Source organism: Coregonus clupeaformis, unplaced genomic scaffold, assembly GCF_020615455.1.
Source record: "Coregonus clupeaformis isolate EN_2021a unplaced genomic scaffold, ASM2061545v1 scaf0007, whole genome shotgun sequence".
In the NCBI taxonomy this organism is placed as follows: domain Eukaryota; kingdom Metazoa; phylum Chordata; class Actinopteri; order Salmoniformes; family Salmonidae; genus Coregonus; species Coregonus clupeaformis.
Window position 1 is genome coordinate 1,051,616 of NW_025533462.1, and position 24,627 is coordinate 1,076,242.

Consider the following 24,627-nt stretch of genomic DNA (forward strand, 5'->3'; position numbering starts at 1 on the left):
GTTTCCGTCAGCGACAAGAAGTCGAGGGACTGGAGGGTAGCATAGGCTGAGATGAACTCTGCCTTGTTGGCCGCAGAACGGCAGTTCCAGAGGCTGCCAGAGACCTGGAACTCCACGTGGGTCGTGCATGCAGGGACCACCAGGTTAGAGAGGCAGCAGCCATGCGGTGTGAGGCGTTTGTATGGCCTGTGCAGAGAGGAGAGAACAGGGATAGACAGACAAATAGTTGACAGGCTACAGAAAAGGCTACACTAATGCAAAGGAGATCGGAATGAAATTAACTAAACATCTGGGGAAATGAGGCCTCCCTCACTAACCTTTCACTGAAACACACATTCTTGCACTCCACCATAGACATTTGTGTGATGGTTGTTTCCGGTCATCCTTTGCCCCTCCCCAACTTTTTCAGATGGTCCTTGATGTACAGGAAGAACTTCCTGGTGGCGAAGCAGTAGACCACAGGGTCCAGGAGGCAGTTGAGCCCCATCAGCATCAAGGTGACCTGGTGGGCGTCGTTAAGCCACTGCCTGGTCCGCTGGTCCCAGTCCATGCTGCCCCAGCCCTCCTTGATCTCCAGTACAGCCAGAGTCCAGGGACCCTGGACCACATGGTGGGGGAGGAAGCACACCACAAACACCCCCACCACGGCACACAGCATCTGCAGGGCCTGGCCCTTCACCCCCCGGGGCATGTATGAACTAGAGCCCCGAGTCTGGATAGGGGACTGGGCGAGCAGGGCCCGGGAGATGAGCAGGTTACAGACTACTACTACGAAGAAGACCAATACGAAGCACACCACGATGATGAGGTGGGTGGCGGCCACCGCCGCCACTACAATCTACAACCTTGCCCCCCTTCTTGGCTTGACAAATTCTTTGATGAGTGTGTTGATGGGTATGGTTTGGATACACAAAGACAGTGTGTTCATGGTGTGTCACATGTAGTGCAGTCAGGTTAGAGGTTTATGGGGTCAAACCTTTCAACAGAGGGTTCTACGTGGAACCCAAAAGGGTTCTACCTGGAACCAAAAAGGGTTGACCTATTGGAACCCTTTTCTAAGAGTTAAGTCTGGATCTGTAATCTGTGTGTATTTCAGTACCACAAAGTAGTTCTCCATGTCCCCTCCTATCTCCCTAGAGAGACTCTCCAATGTGAGGGTGTCGTCCACACCCAAGGACCTGGTAACCAGGGAGGGGCAGAGTGTCACCCTGTACTGTCAAGCCACCTACCACCCTCCCTCTGTCGTCTTTGTAAATAATCAAAATATAGGACTATAGTAGGTTTCTGAAAAGCCTACAATGTTCATTCAGGCAATGTAAGTGTTGGTTGAATTTACTGTGATGTATTTTCCATGTACTTCCAGGATTTACTGGACCTGAAAAACCACCAAAGTAAGAGTATGATGAAGAATCATATCTGTGTGTTTTACTTGTGTCTTCCTGTGTATTAGATTATAATTAGCTGATCACTATGTTGATCATGTGTCTGCTGTCATCCACTAGGGGGAGGAGTCAGCCCCAGGCCCAGGCTGGGGATGAGGGAGAAGTCTACATGAACTGTGGTGAAACCAAACAAGCCTACACCGACCTGTACCCCGCTTACATGACAGGGGATGATACCTACGCCACCTTGGGATGATACCTACGTAACCTTGGGATGATACCTACACCACCTTGGGATGATACCTACACCACCTTGGGATGATACCTATACCACCTTGGGATGATACCTACACCAATTTGGGATGATACCTACACCACCTTGGGATGATACCTACACCACCTTGGGATGATACCTACACCACCTTGGGATGATACCTACACCACCTTGGGATGATACCTACACCACCTTGGGATGATACCTACACCACCTTGGGATGATACCTACACCACCTTGGGATGATACCTACACCACCTTGGGATGATACCTACACCTTGGCATGAGAGAGGGTGATGGGACTTACCCAAGGACAGGAACAACATATGCACATGTGACATGAACGTAACGCTACAATAACCTGCTTGATAAACCACATGCTGTAGATAACAGAAGAGATACATCCTCCTTTGCTCTCTCTAAAACACTGTGGGGCAGTTTCCCAGACACAGATTAAACCTAGTCCTGGACTTAAAAACTATTTCAAGAGATACTCCATTGACCATGCTTTTTCGTCCAGGACAATGTTAAATTGGTGTCAGAGAAACTGGCTTTAAGAGAGTTCGAGTTTGTTTAATATTTGAAGAGAATCTAGATTTGACTTATAAAAAAGTAAAGAGGTTTGAAAAGTGTTATTTTTGTTGTTTGTCTTCACTCATTTGCAAGATGCTGATAGTGATCTTTCTCAGAATCTTTTAACGGAAGCCTTGAATAAAACATTTATTGTGAAACAAAAAACAGGTATTTCAATAACAATATATCTGTTATATCAGATTTACATTTGAGAATGCAGTACAGCGTGCTACACAACACATTTTAATTGCATTACAAATATAGAGTTACAGTTACTGCAACATTTATACCAGAGGTCCATTAACTTTATAACCCACTCATCTCTGTTAATACTTCAGTAGCTAGCAGTTGAGAAGTCATCAAGTTCATCACATGGTTACCAGCCTTGTAAAAGGACTGTGAAGCTTGTTATTCCCTCATTCTTTACAATAACTAGCTTTAACAATAATTGCAATGCATCACATATTTTTTAAAGTCTGGTAACACTTTATTTGGATAGTCTGTAAACCATCTACAGATGGACTCTCTACAGACTATCTACTAACCCCTAACCCTAATCTTAACCCTAACCCTTATCCCAACCCTAACCTTAACCCAACCCTTATTCTAACCCTAACCCTAACCTTAGCAAGCAGTTGCTTGTCAACAAATAGTGTGTTGATAGTATGACCTCTCTGTAGAGCATCTACAAATGGACTATCTGGACTATCCAAATAAAGTGTGACCGAAAGTACTTCTGGGCTCCCAGTATTTATTTTGCAATCCTACAAAACAAATACAATTTCACATTGTACCACAGGTGAGAGTAGGCTAAAATACTCTCTAGGCTAAAATCCATGCAATTCTACATAGCTCGTTTGGCAATTACAATTTCAGTTCATTACAAAGATTTGCTTATCTCAACATGCATGAACTTAAATATGTGTCCATGTTAGGTGCTCAAGACCGAGGAATTTTAAATTCCTTGCTCATGACTAGCTGTTGTTCAGCACCGAATTTCGAAGGCTCCAACAGCGATAGGACTATCCGAGTAAATGCACCATATCTTTTTTATCAAACGATCTAGTCTAGTGGCTTGGGACTGAGTTCATAGAGCTATTGTGCTATCATTTATAGAAGCTCCAGTTCCCTATAAAACTTCATATTTTCTCCTCTGATTACAGTAGAAGAACAGGAAGAAACAGAGGTGATGAAATTGAAGTCGCAAGTCTGTCACAAGAACAAAGTGTAAGATACGTTGTGAGATACAATGTAAAGTACAACTGAAAAGTGAAAACAAAGAATCAATGGTCCAAAGACTCCTGAAAGCACTGATTATAGCTGGCTCAGTGGCCAGGAAAAAATCCCTACAGGGAAGAAATCTACTGAGGAACCATACTCTGGGTGGGGCTGTGTGGTGTTGCATCTGTTCATGTGAATGTGTCTGAATGAACATGAGGCTACGTAACAGAGTGCATGTTCTGCACTTTAGATGTGGGTGTGATGGAATGAAGCATCCTGAGGATGTGGTCACTATCAACAGTCAGCATAAGCATTAGCCACAATGTTTACAATACAATGTTAGCTAGAGATTTAAATCTGGAGCTGCTGCTGCTCGTTATGGAGCCGCTGGCTCATAATCTTGCACTCCACCATAGAAATCTGTGTGATGGCTGTTTCCGAGCATCCTTTGCCCCTCCCCAACTTTTTCAGATGGTCCTTGATGTACAGGCGGAACTTCCTGGTGGCGAAGCAGTAGACCACAGGGTCCAGGAGGCAGTTGAGCCCCATCAGCATCAAGGTGACCTGGTGGGCGTCGTTAAGCCACTGCCTGGTCCGCTGGTCCCAGTCCATGCTGCCCCAGCCCTCCTTGATCTCCAGTACAGCCAGAGTCCAGGGGCCCTGGACCACGTGGTGGGGGATGAAGCACACCACAAACACCCCCACCACGGCACACAGCATCTGCAGGGCCTGGCCCTTCACCCCCCGGGGCATGTATGAACTAGAGCCCCGAGTCTGGATAGGGGACTGGGCGAGCAGGGCCCGGGCGATGAGCAGGTTACAGACTACTACTACGAAGAAGACCAAGACGAAGCACACCACGATGATGAGGTGGTTGGTGGCCACTGTACGCTTTTCGTCGTCAGTGTTGTGGTGGAAGCCCTCGAAGCAGCGCGACACGTTGCGCTCATCCACCTGGATGCCCGTCTTCAAGAGGTGCGGCACGGACATGGACAGAGTGAGCGCCCAGATAACCATGGTGACAGCCACTCCGCGGCGCCAACGGTCGGACGATGCGGCATCAAGCGGGCGCGTGATGGCCCAGTAACGGTTGACGCTGATGGCGGCGAGGAAGAGGATGGAGCAGTAGGTGTTGATGAAGAAGAACACGCCGGTGACACGGCACAGGAAGTCGCCGTAGCGCCAGTCGCCGCTGCAGTGGTAGTAGCCAATCCAGAAGGGGAGGGCGCACACGAAGAGGAGGTCGGCCACAGTCAGGTTGGCCATGTAGATGCGGATCTCGTTCATGGCCTTGGCGTTGCGCATGCGCCGCAGCACGAACAGCACGTAACTGTTGGCTATCAGCCCAAGGACAAACACAACACCGTAGAACACTGGGAAGAGTGTGTAGCGGAACTCCGAGTCCAGAAAGGTTGATTTACCCACTGTCGTTAAGTTCACTTTCCTGGACACTGCTAAGTCCTCTGGCATCCCCATGGTGGCCTCCACTGTTGGTTATGCTAAAGAAAGCAACTCCCTCTGTGAGAAAAAGACTTCATATTAGACTCATATTTCAAGAATCACTCTTTAATGTTCACTTTAGTACTACTCTTACTGTAGTCAGTAGGAGAACGTTGGACATGTCTAGTGTCTCTCTCAGGTGAAATGAATAGCTATAGGCCTATCCAGTCTGAGCAGTTGTTGATTCACTGAATCAACTCCTGATAACCACACAAAGTGTGTCACACACCACCATATTTGAGAGTTTCTCAACTTACTGTAAATGTAAATCAAATGCAGTTGTATCTATAGAAACCAAAAAACACACCTATCATAACAGTCAGTTATGACACATACAGGAATTGTCTTACAACACTTGTGTCACCAGCCTTTTCTGGTCTGCTTTCAAGAAGCAACACTTGCCGCGTTCACATGCTAGTCAGAAGTAGGAAACTCTGAAATGTCCAACTTGCTGATTCGTTGAACGTGGCACATGTAAAACTAGAACCGGAAATGTCAGAGTTTCCTAGTTCCGACTAGCACGTGAACATCAAATCAAATTTTATTTGCCACATGCGCCGAATAGAACAGGTGTAAACCTTAAAGTGAAATGCTTACAGTGAGGGAACAGCCCCGGTACCACTTGACGCACTGTAGCCAAGAGAACAGTCTATGACTAGGGTGGCTGAAGACGTTGACAATTTTTAGGGCCTTCCTCTGACACCGCCTGGTATACATTCACATTTTTTAAATTTTTAGTCATTTAGCAGACGCTTTTACCCAGAGCGACTTACAGTTAGTGAGTGCATACATTTTCATACTGGCCCCCCGTGGGAATCGAACCCACAACCCTGGCGTTGCAAGCGCCATGCTCTACCAACTGAGCTACACGGGGGGCTATAGAGGTCCTGGATGGCAGGAAGCTTGGCCCCAGTGATGTACTGGGCCTTACGCACTACCCTCTGTAGTGCCATGCGGTCGGAGGCCGAGCAGTTGCCATAACAGGCAGTGATGCAACCAGTCAGGATGCTCTCGATGGTGCAGCTGTATAACTTTTTGAGGATCTTTTCAGTCTCCTGACGGGGAATAGGCTTTGTCGTGCCCTCTTCACGACTGTCTTGGTGTGTTTGGACCATGATAGTTTGTTGATGATGTGGACACCAAGGAACTTGAAGTTCTCAACCTGTTCCACTACAGCCCCATTGATGAGATCCTACCACCGTTAAAGCTGGAATCCTTAATTGGTTAAACTGCCACATCAATTTGGGGTATTACAACAACAAATAACTTACTGCAAATAACGAACAGTTTTTCCCCTCAAACATCATTGCCCATGTAATAGGACAGCAGAATATGCACTGCAATGTTTTTTTTTACCATGATGCCGAATGCTCTTCTCCTCTGTTTCCTCTGCCTGCCCTCCAGGACACACCCGATGTCACAGGAAAGCCAAAAAGATAATCAAGGACATCAACCACCCGAACCACGGCCTGTTCACCCCGCTACCATCCAGAAGACGAAGTCAATATAGGTTCATCAAAGCTGGGAACGAGAGACTGAAAAATAGGTTCTATCTCAAGGCCATCAGACTGTTAAATAGCCATCACTAGCCGGCAACCACCCGGTTACTCAACCCTGCACCTTAGAAGCTGCTGCCCTATATACTTAGACATGGAATCACTGGTCACTGTATTAATGGAACACTAGTCACCTTAATAATGTTTACATACTGCTTTACTCATTTCATATGTATATACTGTATTCGATTCTACTGTATTTAAGTCAATGCCACTGACTTTGTTCGTCCTAACATTTATATTTTTCTTAATTCCATTCTTTTACTTTTAGATTTGTGTGTATTGTTGTGAAGATACTACTGCACTGTTGAAGCTAGAAACACAAGCATTTTGCTACACCCGCAATAACATCTGCTAAAAATGTGTATGTGACCAATAACATTTGACTTGATTTGATTTAGAGACAGACCAAAGCGTGGCGGATGCTGTGGTGGCCGTTGCTGTGGTGAGAGAGAGATGCGCGCCTGAATCTCTCACCATTACTAGAGCGAAATTCACTAAAATGAAATAATTATGAATACAACACCAGGAGTAGGCCTATAATTTAGCCACAGAGGATCAATAGCTTAAAAAAATATGTATAGCCTAGCTGTGATTTGTATGTAGGCTAGACCAATCACAAGACATACCCTACAGTAGGGAACAGCATGCAGCTCAGGGTCTACCTCCTTGCCCGTCCAAATACAATATTGAAATATTGATCATTTATTTCCCAGTGTGGAGCGCCGACAGAAAGACGCATCAATCTCAGTTAAAGCATCCGAGCGAGCAAAACAGCGCCCCTCAATCTCAGTATGTGTAGAGTGCAGACCATGTATCTGATGCTGTCTGGACCAAAAGAGTATGACATGTCATACTATTTCTGGCCAAACCTGGTCTCAGAGCATTTCGTATTATTCTGTACGTAAATCCAAGACTTTCCATTTACTATGATATGTTATGTTTGGTATGGTTACATAAGATAGATGATTACTTAAGCAAAAGTGAAAGTAAGGTGGTTGGTCGGGATAAACGGGTGGGCATATACATTTAGCAAATTCGTACCATATCATACTTTTTGCAAATTCGTAGCATATTGTACGTTTTTTGCAAATTTGTAACATATAAAATGAATTCCAATTCGTAACATATCATATGAAATGGGTGATGGTCATACATAAATGAATACATATGATACGAAATGCAACATATCACACTAAATTAATGTAGTGGATTCGCACCAGAGCAGATGACTGCTGTTTTACAGGCTCCTAACCAATTGTGCGTTTTTTCGCGTTATTTGTAACATATTTTGTACATAATGTTTCTGCCACTCTATCTTATGACCAAAAATAACTTCTGGATATCAGAACAGCAATTACTCACCTCGTACAGGATGAATATTTTTTCTTTAACGAGTCGGACGCGAAGGATTTACTTCAGACACAGGACAAGGCCCAAATCCCCATCATTCGCATGAAGAAGCGATGTAGATATAGGGGACCTAGCACGGGGTACCTTGTAAGAATCCGACGGCGAGTGGGTAACCCACCTCTACCTTCCGTACGATTAGCCAACATGCAATCATTGGATAATAAACTGGATGAGCTCCAATCAAGACTATCCTACACACGGGAAATTAAAAACTGTAATATCTTATAATTCACCGAGTCGTGGCTGAACGACAACATGGATAACAGACAGCTGGCTGGGTTTTCCGTGCATCAGAAAGATAGAACAGCTGCCTCTGGAAAGACAAGGGGTGGCGATCTGTGTCCATTTGTCAATAACAGCTGGTGCACAAAATCTAATATTAAGGAAGTCTCGAGGTTTTGCTTGCCTGAGGTAGAGTATCTCATGATAAGCTGTAGACCACTCTATTTACCAAGAGAGTTTTCATCTATATTTTTTGTAGCCATCTATTTACGACCACAAACCGATGCTGGCACTAAGACCGCACTCAACGAGCTGTATAAGGCGATAAGCAAACAAGAAAATGCTCATCCAGAGGCGGCGCTCCTAGTGGCCGGGGATTTTAATGCAGGGAAACAAATCCATTTTACCTCATTTCTACCAGCATGTTACAAGTGCAACCAGAGGAAAAAAAACTCGAGACCACCTTTACTCCACACACAGAGACACGTACAAAGCTCTCCCTCGCCCTCCATTTGGCAAATCTGACCATAACTCTATCCTCTTGATTCCTGCATACAAGCAAAAACTAAAGCAGGAAGTACCAGTGACTCGCTCAATATGGAAGTGGTCAGTTGACGCAGATGCTAAACTACAGGACTGTTTTGCTAGCACAGAGTGGAATATGTTCCGGGATTCTTCCGACAGCATTGAGGAGTACACCACACCATTCACTGGCTTCATCAATAAGTGCATCGATGACGTCGTACCCACAGTGACCATACGTCCATACCCCAACCAGAAGCCATGGATTACAGGCAACATCCTCACTGAGCTGAAGGGTAGAGCTGCTGCTTTCATGGAGCGGGACTCTAACCCAGATGCTTATAAGAGATCCTGCAATGCCCTCCGACAAACCATCAAACAGGCAAATTCGTCAATACAGGACTGAGATTTCATCCTACTACACCGGCTCAGATGCTCGTCGGATGTGGCAGGGCTTGCAAAGTATTGCAGACTACAAAGGGAAGCACAGTCACAAGCTGCACAGTGACACGAGCCTAACAGACTAGCTAAATGACTTATATACGCACTTCGAGGCAAGCAACACTGAAGCATGCATGAGAGCACCAGCTTTTCCGGACGACTGTGTGATCACGCTCTCCATAGCCGATGTGAGTAAGACCTTTAAACAGGTCAACATTCAAAAGGCTGCAGGGCCAGACGGATTACCAGGACATGTACTCCGAGCATGCGCTGACCAACTGGCAAGTGTCTTCACTGACATTTTCCACCACTCCCTGACCGAGTCTGTAATACCAACATGTTTCAAGCCGACCACCATAGTCCATGTGCCCAAGAACACTAAGGTAACCTGCCTACATGACTACCGACCCGTAGCACTCACGTCTGTAACCATGAAGTGCTTTGAAAGGCTGGTCATGGCTCACATCAACACCATTATCCCAGAAACCCTAGACCAACTCCAATTTGCATACTGCCCCAACAGATCCACAGATGATGCCATCTCTATTGCACTCCACACTGCCCTTTCTCACCTGGACAAAAGGAACACCTATGTGAGAATGCTATTCATTGACTACAGCTCAGCATTCATCACCATAGTGCCCTCAAAGCTCATCACTAAGCTAAGGACCCTGGGACTAAACACCTCCCTCTGCAACTGGATCCTGGACTTCCTGTCAGGCCGCCCCCAGGTGGTAAGGTTAGGTAACAACACATCTGCCACGCTGATCCTCAACACGGGGGGCCCTCAGGGGTGCGTGCTCAGTCCCCTCCTGTACTTCCTGTTCACCCATGACTGCATGGCCAAGCACGACTCCAACACCATCATTAAGTTTGCCGACGACAGAACAGTGGTAGGCCTGATCACTGACAACGATGAGATAGCCTATAGGGAGGAGGTCAGAGACCTGGCCGTGTGGTGCCAGGATAACAACCTCTCCCTCAACATGATCAAGACAAAGGAGATGATCGTGGACTACAGGAAAAGGAGGGCCGAACACGTCCCCATTCTCATCGACGGGGCTGTAGTGGAGCAGGTTGAGAGCCAATGAACTATCATGGTCCAAACACACTAAGACAGTCGTGAAGAGGGCACGACAACGTCTATTCCCCCTCAGGAGACTGAAAAGATTTGGCATGGGTCCTCAGATCCTCAAAAAGTTCTACAGCTGCACCATCGAGAGCATCCTGACTGGTTGCATCACTGCCTGGTATGGCAACTGCTTGGCCGCAAGGCACTACAGAGGGTAGTGCGTACGGCCCAGTACATCACTGGGGCCAAGCTTCCTGCCATCCAGGACCTCTATACCAGGCAGTGTCAGAGGAAGGCCCTACAAATTTCCAAAGACTCCAGCCACCCTAGTCATAGACTGTTCTCTCCGCTACCACATGGCAAGTGGTACCGGAGCGCCAAGTCTAGGTCCAAAAGGCTTCTTAACAGCTTCTACTCCCAAGCCATAAGACTCCTGAACAGCTAATAAAATGGCTACCCGGACTATTAGCATTTTTACGCTGCTGCTACTCTGTGTTCGTTATCTATGCATAGGTACTTTACCTCTACCTACATGTACATATTACCTCAATTACCTCGACTAGCCTGTTCTATGGGAATAATATGCAGACCTAAACTTGTCGTCTGCCTTCCCACCTTTGGGACAAAAACTCATTGTTAGGACCGAGACGTGAGAATCTCGGCATTATACAGATATCTGGTTTCAGCCTCTGGCGAATCGGAAAGGAGAGTTGGTGGGTGCACAGTGCACTGTTAGAATGTTGGATTGCCCTAAAGTAAATTGATGTTGTGCCAAAATTATAACTACTCCTGTCTAAATGAAATCATTCAAAATACTTCACCAGGGAGCATGACTTGGCCACAGAGGATCATAAGCTTCTTCTTTTTTTATAGCTGTGGATTGTTTCAAATCACAAGTGTTTAGTTTAGTTTATTTGGATAGGGACAGGTACAAAGACATTGAACAAACAATTGTTCAATGCATTGCACTATAGTGTTTCTAGCTCATACTCATTTTCAACACCCATCCCTAAATGGACTTTAATGGAAACAAAAGTAAATACATCAATAAATAAATCTTTAAAATAATAATAATAATCACATAAAATAACATATCTGTACATTATCATAATTATATCAAAAGGTCAGTCTACAATTAGATACACAAAGCAAATCTCATACATGATACCCCTAATATTTACAACTTGGATGTACAGTGGTCTTAATGGGAGCAGTTCATACAATTCATACATGATTGCAATGTAGGAGCTGTAGCAACCCGTTTCTGGTGTATTGAAATGTTCCAGCAATTTATGTTCTTCTGATTAAGTGTTCCATGCATGTGCTCCTCTGTAGGAGAAGAAGGACTGGCCTATAGCATACCACTGTATGAGTCATAATACCCATAAATGACGGCATTGCGGAGCTGGTCCGAGTCTGCTGGGTCCATCATGGCCAGTTCGTACTATCAAGGCTCAGGATAAGACCCAGATGCAGACAGTTCGAAATAGCAAAACGTTTATTTACAAAAACAGGGGGGCAGGCAAACGACAGGTCAAGGGAAGGCAGAGGTCAGTAATCCAGAGCAGAGTCCGAAAGGTACAGAAATGGCAGGCAGGCTCAGGGTCGGGGCAGGCAGAGGTCAGTAATCCAGAACAGTGTCACAAGGTACAGAACGGCAGTGATTTCTTGATGTTCTCCAGTAGGACACAGTTTGCTGTTTCAGTGGAGTATTTTGGTCTGAATCCAAATAGTTCCCGGCGCAAGTACTGATGCTCTTCCAGATATGACATGAGCCGTTCTGCTAGGACTTTCTCCAACACTTTAGATAGGACAGGCAGAATACTGATTGGTCTGTAGTTACTTGTCAGTTCGGGGTCCTCCTGACTTGAAGATAGGTGTGACTAGAGCCTTTTCCCAGGGTTATACACTATAAGAATATTGAAGTCCATTTGTGCTGTCAGAGTAATATTTATACCAAGACATTCAATGTTGTTGTCAAGTAGGACTTCCTTGGATTTCATAGTCTTTGATGTAAATCAATACTCCCCCCTCCTCTCCTGGTGTTTCTACCTTTTCTAAGACACTTGTAGCCAGGAACATCAATCAGGCTTGATTGTATGTTTTTATACAGCTATGTTTCTGAGAGACAGAGGTAGTCCAGATTTGAGCTCATTAGAAGCATTCTAATCTCCTGTGTTTGGGAAGCCCGCAATTTGGGTAGTGCGCGTTGCAATAGGTCTAGCTGATTGAGTTGCGGCTGTCAGTGAAAAGCATCTAAAATATAGAGTATAATTTAAAATGTTGCATCAAGAAGAAGGGGAGGGGTGTGTGGCAAAGATATGGTGCGTCTCTCTCCAGAATGCATACATACAATATGTAGGAAAGAGCCCATTTGGCAAAATGTCTGATTTCTGATTGGCTTAACTCACCACGTACACCACTATAAGCAGAGCTTCCCAGTCATGTTTTCTTCTACTCACACAAGTCAACAAAGTCTGTTTTTTTAACATCCATTGCGAATGAAAGTTCCTCAGTATTTGAAAAATAGTTCCAACACTCCCGGCCTCGATAATCACCAAGTCTCGGTGTTAACGAGCAAAATGATCCCATATACTGTAAACAGCTGTCTGTTTAGCTCACTGGCGCAGGAAACTCTGAGGGCCCGGAATACGCTAGTTGATACAATGTTGCAAGTTCGCTAGGGACAGCTTCAGCAGGACCCAGTGATGATTTGATACAATGTTGCACTTCACTAGCAATAGCTCAAGTCAAGACAGATAGAAAGAGAGGTAGACAGGCAGAGTAGAGAGATGGATGTGATTGAAAGAACCAGAGTTTATCAGCATATCATCATATTTTACTTGCTTGACGATGGAAGTTATAGGCCTACTGCTCTAATTTTCTAGCTGCCAATGGATCACAGTGTATCAATGTGTCCATATGGCAGAGGCTTGTGCTCTCGCCATAGTTAAACTTGAACTTTTTGATTTTTCTCATTTTCCTTCAGATTTGTATGATTAACCACGTGACAATGATTTTGAGAAATTAAAACATTATTGAAATGAAACTGTTCCACGAAAATGCGCATATAAAAATAATTATAACTGGCAGGCAGATCGGTAGAAATGGTAGGATAAATTGTAAGCTTCCCCAAACTTGAAACTCACGAGCTGTCTATGGTCTTTACTATTACACCCATTAAAACATTTGTGAACGCTCAAGCGGGTGCACACATAGGAGGTCCCGTGAAAAGACGTGCCCAACTGTGGAAATCAAAGGCCGGTCCAACTGATTCGTTCTGGCACTGGCCCTGATGCAGCCAAAACAGGCCTTTCGCAATATTTCAAATACAGTCGTGGGAAAACACAGGTTGGAAAGCAAATGGCTCCTGCTGAAAAGAGAAGTACTAATTTGTCTGTAGGCTACCAAAATATTTAATCTTCCAAATGGGCCTATTGAGCGAACAGCATTGTTTTACAAAGTATTGTTTTACAAAGTAAAACAAGCGAGGGATAGGCTTTTGGCATGGGTTCATCGGCGGGTCAGTGACACTGGAAAGCTTTTTTAGGACTATAATTTCCTCCTCATATTGTACAATATGTGTGTCTCCACACACCTAGGTCTAGGCTATTGGTGGATTCAAGATTAGGTCATTTTTATTGATCTTAGATTTTCAATTTGTAATTTGTGCAGTTTAAAAAAAAGATTCAGTCATGTAAAATGCTGAATTGCGTTTATAAAAGGCCACATTTTTCCCAGACCCTAGCCTACAAAAAAAATTCCCCATGTGTGCAACTTCTGCAAGCGCCTCTACTCTACTGCTCTATGCCACTACACAAATGCTATGATAACGCATGCAATGCTTTTTTTTTATAAAGGTGATTTATTGCTTCCATGCATTCCGGTACCTTAGAGCCTTCCAGGTCACCCCCATCTCATGCTCACTTCTTGTTCAGACACCTCCCGATTTACAAATGAAGCACTGGTCTTACCCCATCAGAACCCAGAATACACACTTGTTTTGTGGATGTCATGGAATGTCAGTCCTTGTATCTAGAGCTCTGTATAGGAATTTGAGAGGGGTTACTTTTAACAAGCCCCATGCCGCAGTTCACCAAAAGAAGTGGTGGGGCATCCATTTTGTTGTTTTTCAATATGCAGACTGTAGCTTTAAACCGTTGATATTTGGCTGAATTATTCCCCCCACTTTTGCAAGTTTGCAACGCCAGGGTTGTGGGTTTGATTCCCAGGGGGGGCCAGTATGAAAAAAATTTTATAATAATAATGTATGCACTCAATAATGTAAGTCGCTCTGGATAAGAGCGTCTGCTAAATGACTAAAATGTAAAAATGTAACGTATACACTAGGAATCAGGAAGCAGGTGCAGAATGGGAGTTTAATGATGAGAATAAGCAGATAAACAAAACAGGAGACGCGTACGTCAACAAAACCAATACTGCCTGAAGACTGAGGCTACTGAGGGCTAAATAAAAGGGGAAGTAATCAAGGTAATGATGAAGTCCAGGTGTGCATAACGATGGGGAGCAGGTGTGCGTAATGATGGTTGCCAGGTGTGCGTAATGATGGTTGCCAGGTGTGTGTAATGTGGGTGGCCAGGACCGGTGGTTCGTAGACCGGCAACGTCGAGAGCCGGAGAGAGGGAACGGGAGTAGGTGTGACAGTTCTGAAATTTGGCTTAGGGATAAGACTACACCACAGTAAGTGTGAGAGGCAGAGGTGGCACCACAGGTCCCCGAGTGGTGTGGCGAAAAAAAGATTCTGGGGCCTGTAGTTTTTCCTGATCTGGTAACCTAACCAAGTAAAATTCTGGACCTTATACGGTATGACATTAATCTGTTGTAAAAAGGTTTAATATGGGCTATGATGGGACCAGAGCTTTTCTAATCAGGTCACATGTTTTTGTTGTTTTTTTAACTCCTGGAAAAACTCCTGGCCTTGGGGAGGATGAAAACCCTGTCAAACTGCAGCAACCTTCTACTTGTTCATATTAATAATATTATAGGTGGTTTTCTGTACGCAGACACAGTGAAAGCAACATGATTGGACAATAAAACTCACAGGGCTGAGCTTGCTTTATGCAGGTTTGCATAGTATAGTCCTGCACTATGAAACTGTAGGCCTAATTAAAAATGTCAGTCTGTTTATTGATTAATTCCGGTTACTAGGTAGCCTTGTCAGCCCAAGTTTGAATATAAACCAAATTTGATGCATTCACATTTTCTCACAAACAAATGGGTTATAAATACACAACGTTACCACTTTGTTTACCCTGGCCAGAGGGACAGGGCTCATAGTAGACTAGCTAAACTAGCCTGCTGTTGATCAGACTGAAAAAGAGTCTCGTTTCCACGCAATACAGATTGCTAATGTTTAGGTGTATAGGCTCATTAGGCTGCTACATTTACGTAAGACTTTTTGCTTGTGTCTGTCGGGCGTGATGTGTTATCACGCTTGCTAAATAAATACCGGAGGAAAGTGGAGGGCACGCCTTGAGCTTTGTGCCCGGCCCGCGCGACCTGTGATTTCTGTGAATCTGATTGGTCATGACAGGCAACGAGCATGTGAAGGAGTGAGGCAAATCAGTCCCAAAAAACCCCCATCACTTTGCCTCTTTTTATCGTTTTGCGTCAATATATTTTATTAAACTACATCAAAAGTGCTGTGGCTGATTGAAAAGTGCTGTGGCAAATGCCGCCTCGCCACACATGTTTTCGGCCGGGCCAAGTGAGAGTAAGCTGTGGTACGTCCTATAAAACTATGGAAGAACATCACTCCTTAAAGCTACAGTCTGCAATTAAAAAACAACAAAGTGGACTGCCCCACCACTTGTTTTGGTATACAGCTGAGGGATAGGGCTAGGGGAAGGTAGGCTAACCCCTCTCAAATTTATGAACAATGCTCCAAAAATGTATTTACCAATCCCAGACTGTAGCTTTAATTGTGACAGTCTTATAATAAGGACATGCACCAGCTGTTACAAGCTATATTCATATGGCTTCAGATCAAAACGACCTGACGAGATCCTCAAAGATGGAAATGTTGTCATTAAACTGGGCCTTGCAGCCCAGTCTGTTTGAGCGTTCTGACAGTGTCATTGCATTTTGGTACTCCAGAAGTACATTCATTTCCAATGGAACGCTGCGTTTGCCTTGCAGCATTGTGTTGCAGAGGCAGTTGCAATGCATTCTATGTTCTGTGTGGTGTGATTTATCTAACATATGCATCAAATTGTTTGCGTAGACTTGACAGAAATAGTAGCAAAAGGTGAATGTGGAACTTCTGTTGCACACATATCCAACAAAATGTTGGGTTACATAATGAAAAACATTTAACTGCAGAATTTATTACACAGCACTGATGTAAATGTAGCTATCGGTCTGATCGATGTGTTAGCCAACTCCTCTCTGTGTTTGTTTATTGTATTCATGGTATGATAACAAAGACAGTTGGCTACAGCAGTCCATATAGTAGTACAGGATGAGGCTTGTTTGCTGCAACCTGGACTCATGGGGTAGACCTAACTATGATACCAGGCTGGTATACTGGAACCTGGACTCAGGGGTAGACCTAACTATGATACCAGGCTGGTATACTACAACCTGGACTCAGGGGTTGACCTAACTATGATACCAGGCTGGTATACTACAACCTGGACTCAGGGGTTGACCTAACTATGATACCAGGCTGGTATACTACAACCTGGACTCAGGGGTAGACCTAACTATGATACCAGGCTGGTATCCTACAACCTGGACTCAGGGGTAGACCTAACTATGATACCAGGCTGGTATACTGCAACCTGGACTCAGGGGTAGACCTAACTATGATACCAGGCTGGTATCCTACAACCTGGACTCAGGGGTAGACCTAACTATGATACCAGGTTGGTATACTACAACCTGGACTCAGGGGTAGACCTAACTATGATACCAGGCTGGTATCCTACAACCTGGACTCAGGTAGGCATAACTATGATACCAGGCTGGTATCCTACAACCTGGACTCAGGTAGGCATAACTATGATACCAGGCTGGTATACTACAACCTGGACTCAGGTAGGCATAACTATGATACCAGGCTGGTATCCTACAACCTGGACTCAGGTAGGCATAACTATGATACCAGGCTGGTATCCTACAACCTGGACTCAGGTAGGCATAACTATGATACCAGGCTGGTATCCTACAACCTGGACTCAGGTAGGCATAACTATGATACCAGGCTGAAAAAAAATATGTTGCCTGCACTACAGACGGCTATATCGGTCCACTAATACAGGACTAGTAAAGGCCCAGTGCACTACTTTTGTGAACATTTTTATTTTGTATTATTTACCCCTACTTCCCGCAGATATGGTTGGCAGGGAAGTAGTGTCCAGACCACCCATTTTAACATACTGTCACCCTCTCCTGGACATTAATTCCATTAAGGAACTCTCTCTCTCTCTCTCTCTCTCTCTCTCTCTCTCTCTCTCTCTCTCTCTCCTCTCTCTCTCTCTCTCTCTCTCTCTCTCTCTCTCTCTCTCCTCTCTCTCTCTCTCTCTCTCTCTCTCTCTCTCTCTCTCTCTCTCTCTCTCTCTCTCTCTCTCTCTCTCTCTCTCTCTCTCTCTCTCTCTCTCTCTCTCTCTCTCTCTCTCTCTCTCTCTCTCTCTCTCTCTCTCTCTCTCTCTCTCTCTCCCTCTCTCTCTCTCTCTCTCTCTCTATGGGAAACGTATGTTAACATTAATTCCATTAAGGAACTCTCTCTCTCTCTCTCTCCCAAAAGTGAAATAAATATTAACATTAAACATTACACTCAGAAGCTTCAAAAGAATAAAGACATTTCAAATGTCATATTATGTATATATACAGTGTTGTAACAATGTGCAAATAATTAAAGTACAAATGGGAAAATAAATAAACATAAATATGGGTTGTATTTACAATGGTGTTTGTTCTTCACTGGTTGCCCTTTTCTTGTGGCAAAAGGTCACAAATGTTGCAGCTGTGATGGCACACTGTGGTTTTTCACCCAGTAGATAAGGGAGTTTATCAAAATTGGGTTTGTTTTCAAATTCTTTGTGGATCTCTGTAATCTGAGGGAAATATGTGTCTCTAATATGGTCATACATTTGGCAGGAGCTTAGGAAGTGCAGCTCAGTTTCCACCTCATTTTGTGGGCAGTGTGCACATAGCCTGTCTTCTCTTGAGAGCCAGGTCTGCCTACGGCGGCCTTTCTCAATAGCAAGGCTATGCTCACTGAGTCTGTACATAGTCAAAGCTTTCCTTAAGTTTGGGTCAGTCACAGTGGTCAGGTATTCTGCCACTGTGTACTCTCTGTTTAGGGCCAAATGGCATTCTAGTTTGCTCTGTTTTTTTGTTTGTTCTTTCCAATGTGTCAAGTAATTCTCTTTTTGATTTCTCATGATTTGGTTGGGTCTAATTGTGTTGTTGTTGTTGTCCTGGGGCTCTGTGGGGTCTGTTTGTGTTTGTGAACAGAGCCCCAGGACCAGCTTACTTAGGGGACTCTTCTCCAAGTTCATCTCTCTGTAGGTGATGGCTTTGTTATGGAAGGTTTGGGAATCGCTTCCTTTTAAGTGGTTAAAGAATTTATAGGCTCTTTTCTGGATTTTGATAATTGGCGGGTATTGGCCTAATTCTGCTCTGCATGCATTATTTGGTGTTTTACATTGTACACAGAGGATGTTTTTGCAGAATTCTGCATGCGTAGTCTCAATTTGGTGTTTGTCCCATTTTGTGAATTCTTGGTTGGTGAGCAGACCCCAAACCTCACAACCATAAAGGGCAATGGGTTCTATTACTGATTCAAGTATTTTTAGCCAGATCCTAATTGGAATGTCAAATTTTATGTTCCTTTTGATGGCATAGAAGGCCCTTCTTTCCTTGTCTCTCAGATCGTTCACAGCTTTGTGGAACTTACCCGTGGCGCTGATGTTTAGGCCGAGGTATGTATAGTTTTTTGTGTGCACTAGGGCAACGGTGTCTAGATGGAATTTGTATTTGTGGTCCTGGCAACTGGACCTTTTTTGGAACACAATTATTTTTGTCTTACTGAGATTTACTGTCAGGGCCCAGGTCTGACAGAATCTGTGCAGAAGATCTAGGTGCTGCTGTAGGCCCTCCTTGGTTGGTGACAGAAGCACCAGATCATCAGCAAACAGTAGACATTTGACTTCAGATTCTAGCAGGGTGAGGCCGGGTGCTGCAGACTGTTCTAGTGCCCTCGCCAATTCGTTGATATATATGTTGAAGAGGGTGGGGCTTAAACTGCATCCCTGTCTCACCCCACGGCCCTGTGGAAATAAATGTGTGTGTTTTTTGCCAATTTTAACCGCACACTTGTTGTTTGTGTACATGGATTTTATAATGTCATATGTTTTTCCCCCAACCCCACTTTCCATCAATTTGTATAGCAGACCCTCATGCCAAATTGAGTCAAAAGCTTTTTTGAAATCAACAAAGCATGAGAAGACTTTGCCTTTGTTTTGGTTTGTTTGTTTGTCAATTAGGGTGTGCAGGGTGAATACGTGGTCTGTCGTACGGTAATTTGGTAAAAAGCCAATTTGACATTTGCTCAGTACATTGTTTTCACTGAGGAAATTAACTAGTCTGCTGTTAATGATAATGCAGAGGATTTTCCCAAGGCTGCTGTTGACGCATATCCCACGGTAGTTATTGGGGTCAAATTTGTCTCCACTTTTGTGGATTGGGGTGATCAGTCCTTGGTTCCAAATATTGGGGAAGATGCCAGAGCTAAGGATGATGTTAAATAGTTTAAGTATAGCTAATTGAAATTTGTGGTCTGTATATTTTATCATTTCATTGAGGATACCATCAACACCACAGGCCTTTTTGGGTTGGAGGGTTTGTATTTTGTCCTGTAGTTCATTCAATGTAATTGGAGAATCCAGTGGGTTCTGGTAGTCTTTAATAGTTGATTCTAAGATTTGCATTTGATCATGTATATTTTTTTGCTGTTTGTTCTCTGTTATAGGGCCAAAAAGATTGGAGAAGTGGTTTACCCATTCTCTCTCTCTCTATTTTTTTTTTATTTTTTACAAATGAATTAAAAATGAAAACCTGAAATGTCTTCAAGTATTCAACACCTTTCTTATAAATAAGTTAATGAGTAAACATTTGCTTAACAAGTCACCTAGTAAGTTGCAAGGACTCACTGAGTGCACTAATAGAGTTTCCCTTATCTCTGTACCCCACATACAATTATCTGTAAGGCCCCTCAGTCGAGCAGTGTACTTCAAACATTGATTCAACCAAAAAGACCATGGAGGGTTTCCAATGCATTGGGTTAAAAAAAAAGCTGAGCATGGTGAAGTTATTAATTACACTTTGGACTGTGTATCAATTCCCCCCTTCACTACAAAGATACAGGCGTCCTTCCTAACTCAGTTGCCGGAGAGGAAGGACACCGCTCAGGGATTTCACCATTAGGCCAATGGTGACTTTAAAACAGTTAGAGTTTACAAGCTGTGATGGGAGAAAACTGAGGATGGAACAACAACATTCCAGTTATTCCACAATACTAACCTAATTGACAGAGTGAAAAGAAGGAAGCCTGTACAGAATTACAAATATTCCAAAACATGTATCCTGTTTGCAACAAGGCACTAAAGTAAAACTGCAAGAAATGTTGCATAGCAATTACATTTTGTCCTGAATACAAAGTGTTATGTTTGGGGCAAATCCAATACAAGTAAGACTTTTAAGCAGGTCAACATTCACAAGGCTGCAGGGCCAGATGGATTACCAGGACGTGTACTCCGAGCATGTGCTGACCAACTGGCAAGTGTTTTCACTGACATTTTCAACATGTCACTGACTGAGTCTGTAATACCAACATGTTTCAAACAGACCACCATAGTCCCTGTGCCCAAGGACACTAACATAACCTTCCTAAATGCCTACCGACCGTAGCACTGACGTCTGTAGCCATGAAGTGCTTTGAAAGGCTGGTCATGGCTCACATCAACGCCATTATCCCAGAAACCCTAGACCCACTCCAATTTGCATACCGCCCCAACAGATCCACAGATTATGCCATCTCTATTGCACTCCACACTTCCCTTTCCCACATGGACATGAGGAACACCTACGTGAGAATGCTACAGTGAGGGAAAAGTATTTGATCCCCTGCTGATTTTGTACGTTTGCCCACTGACAAAGACATGATCAGTCTATAATTTTAATGGTAGGTTTATTTGAACAGTGATAGACAGTATAACAACAACAAAATCCAGAAAAACACATGTCAAAAATGTTATAAATTGATTTGCATTTTAATTAGGGAAATAAGGCTTCTCAATAGCTTCTACCCCCAAGCCATAAGACTCCTGAACAGCTAATCATGGCTACTCGGACTACTTGCACTGCCCCCCCACACCCACCCCATCTTTTAACGCTGCTGCTACTCTGTTAATTATTTATGCATAGTCACTTTAACTCTACCCACATGTACATATTACCTCAACTACCTCAACTAGCCGGTGCCCCCACACATTGACTCTGCACCCGTACCCCCCTGTATATAGCCTCCCTACTGTTATTTTATTTTACTTCTGCTCTTTTTTTCTCAACACTTTTTTGTTGTTGTTGTTTTATTTAACTTTTTTATTAAAAAATAAATGCATTGTTGGTTAAGGGCTGTAAGTAAGCATTTCACGGTAATGTCTACACCTGTTGTATTCGGCACATGTGGCAAATAACATTTGATTTGATTTGATTTGTTGATCTTGCCAACCCCCATTGTCACACCTCTGAGAAGCAGAGGTTCTGTTGTGATTAGATCATGTAGATCTGATATCTGATTGGAGATTAACTTTACAGTAATACTATTGTTCAACAACTCAGATGCTTATAAAAGGGTCTTAGATTCACTGATCTTTCTTCTTTGTTCCTGTCCTGCGCTGTGAGACACCTACATTCTTCTTTCTCTTCTTCTCCCAATGAGGCACAAGCCATGGTTCTTTATGGAGTCAGATAAACATTTTAATAGGCTACTTCCTTAGTCTTATTATGAGTCACGTGATGTATATACAGTCTAATATATACTACTACACTACGTGTGTGTAATGGTAGTGATAGCTGAGTGCATTCATCAGCCAGTAGTCCTCTCCTTCCCTCCCATCTCTTTATCTCCCCTCATCCCTCGCTGGCTACTACTTTCTCCCTCCCCTTACTCTCCCTCCTTCCTTCATTTCTCTCTATCTCCTGTTTGTATGTGTGTGTATGTGAGAGAGAGAGAGAGAGAGAGAGAGAGAGAGAGAGAGAGAGAGAGAGAGAGAGAGTGTGTAAGGGGAGGTAACACCTCCAATCAGATATAGCTACCTAGCCAGCAGACCTGCTAAAACAGCTTGTCACTTATGTGGTCTAAAATCAAATTGTTACTAAGAACCTGAGGTTTAAATGTATTAAAGTTTATTTTAGTTTCACCAACGAGAACGCCCCACTCTCTCCCTCTGTAAACTAACGTTAGCTAGCTGAACAGCTTGGTAACCACCTACTCGAGGTAAATCTAAGATCACTTCAACAATTCAGCATGAAATCTTGATAGCAGCATAGCAAAATGTTCCCAAGAACCTTATCTTTGAAGTGATTTTTTTGTGTGCGTTTCGTCAAAAATATATGGTCATACAGTGTAGATGAAAGCTTGCTTACCTTCTCACTCCACAAAACTCCTTCCAGACTTCAATCAACTTAAGTTGTATACTTCGAGTTGATACTGAAATCGTTTATGATTGGACTAGAAAACACCTCCCGAAATGGACAAATGTGAAAGCAGTATTTTCAGAAGAGCGCAAAAAGTGCATGTCAGAAGCGTCAAACCGCTCTGGCCCAACTGATTCAGGAAGCTCCACCGATATCAGAGAGACATGCTCACGAACGGTTAATCAGACAACATTGACAATTACACACATTCACAACATATTAAGGAAGATATTTAAATAAAATTAATTCACAGTTTATCAAAATATTATGATTTATAAAGTGAGCACCAGCGTCAAACAGTAGAATTCTCGCTCAGCGTCCAGATTTTAACACCCTACCAGAGGACATTTTTGTTCTTTGCGATCAGAGGTAAGTTGCATTTTAATTACCTGCTACCTTTGTAATATTATATATATTTCTGGAGTAAGATAAATATTTCTAAGATATAATTCAGCTGTTGAAATTGTGTTTTGATGGCGAGTGCAAACCAAATTGCAAATCAAATGGCGAGTGCAAATCAAATTGTAAGAACGGCCCATGTTCTGAATTCTGTCGCTGTACATTTCAAAAGTGCTGAACAAATAGCTCGCTCATTAATTAAATTTTTACATTTTAGTCATTTAGCACAGTTAGTGATGTTAATGTCTTAATCGAAATCACGGATTGCCTCTTATCAACTTGTCATCCCCGTATGCAATAGTTTGTCATGTCAATTGTCAGTAGAAACCACATTTGTTTAAGCAAGTCAGGCATATCCGCTATGTTTTTTTTAAAGGCAGTAAATGATGCTGAATTAACTGTTTCGCTGCCAGACAAGGCTCCGCTGATAGCCAGGTGTAGCAGTGGTAAGGTGTTGGGACTGCTGTTGGGACAGCTTTATGTAGGCCCTAACAGTTTGTGGGCACCGTTTGTCACCGTTATAGTGCAATTAATGTATTGTTTAGTGTTGTGTTGTGTAGTGGCTTTGCTGGCATGCATCGTACATGTTTTTTGTTATTTACCCCACCAAGATTGAAATGCTAAAATCGCCACTGCTTGAGCAGTTTCTTAAGAGGGCTACTTTTACTTGAGTAAATTACAATCTAAGTAACAGTACTTTTACTTAAGTACAGATTTCCAGTACTCTACCCACCTCTGCAAATTATACACAGCCTAACTATAAAACGTAGCTGCGCATCCACACTGGAGGAAAGTTTATCGTTCTTGTGGTCCTCTGTATCTCAATTGGTAGAGCATGGCGCTTGTAACGCCAAGGTAGTGGGTTCGATCCCCGGGACCACTCATATGTAAAAATGTATGCACACATGACTGTAAGTCGCTTTGGATAAAAGCGTCTGCTAAATGGCATATTATTATATTATTACAAGGCTTACATCTGTCAATCAACTGATGGCCCAAATGGATGGATAGGCTAACGGGAAGCCTACAAAATGTATTGGGATAACATTGGCTTATTTTTTCAATTTTAATTTTATTTAACCTTTATTTAACCAGGTAAGCCAGTTGAGAACAAGTTCTCATTTACAACTGCGACCTGGCCAAGATAAAGCAACCATCGATGACACTAGATTATCGCCAACTGATGTCTCGTTAAACCATCACTATGTGCTAAATTCACCAGCACAGCTGATGTCAATTGCAACCATTATTGGTCACCTCATTACCGCTCCCTAAAAGATGTTGGCGTTACCTTTTATTTTACAAGGCAAGTCAGTTAAGAACAAA

General features: G+C 43.4%; 1 protein-coding gene across 1 annotated transcript; it reads right to left on the reverse strand.

Annotated features, from left to right (window-relative positions):
• Window positions 1–2,841: 2,841 nt before the first annotated feature.
• Window positions 2,842–22,927, reverse strand: LOC121538979 (platelet-activating factor receptor-like). The gene is made up of 2 exons (XM_041847140.2): window positions 22,852–22,927; window positions 2,842–4,968 (listed from the first exon to the last, which is right to left on the reverse strand). Exon 2 carries the CDS (start codon window positions 4,924–4,926, stop codon window positions 3,802–3,804), a length of 1,125 nt encoding a protein of 374 aa, XP_041703074.2. The 5' UTR covers window positions 4,927–4,968; window positions 22,852–22,927; the 3' UTR covers window positions 2,842–3,801.
• Between the last annotated feature and the right edge of the window lie 1,700 nt (window positions 22,928–24,627).

Excerpts from the sequence above, each read along its gene's own strand:
- LOC121538979 (XM_041847140.2), bottom strand. The coding sequence starts at position 4,926 with ATGGGGATGCCAGAGGACTTAGCAGTGTCCAGGAAAGTGAACTTAACG.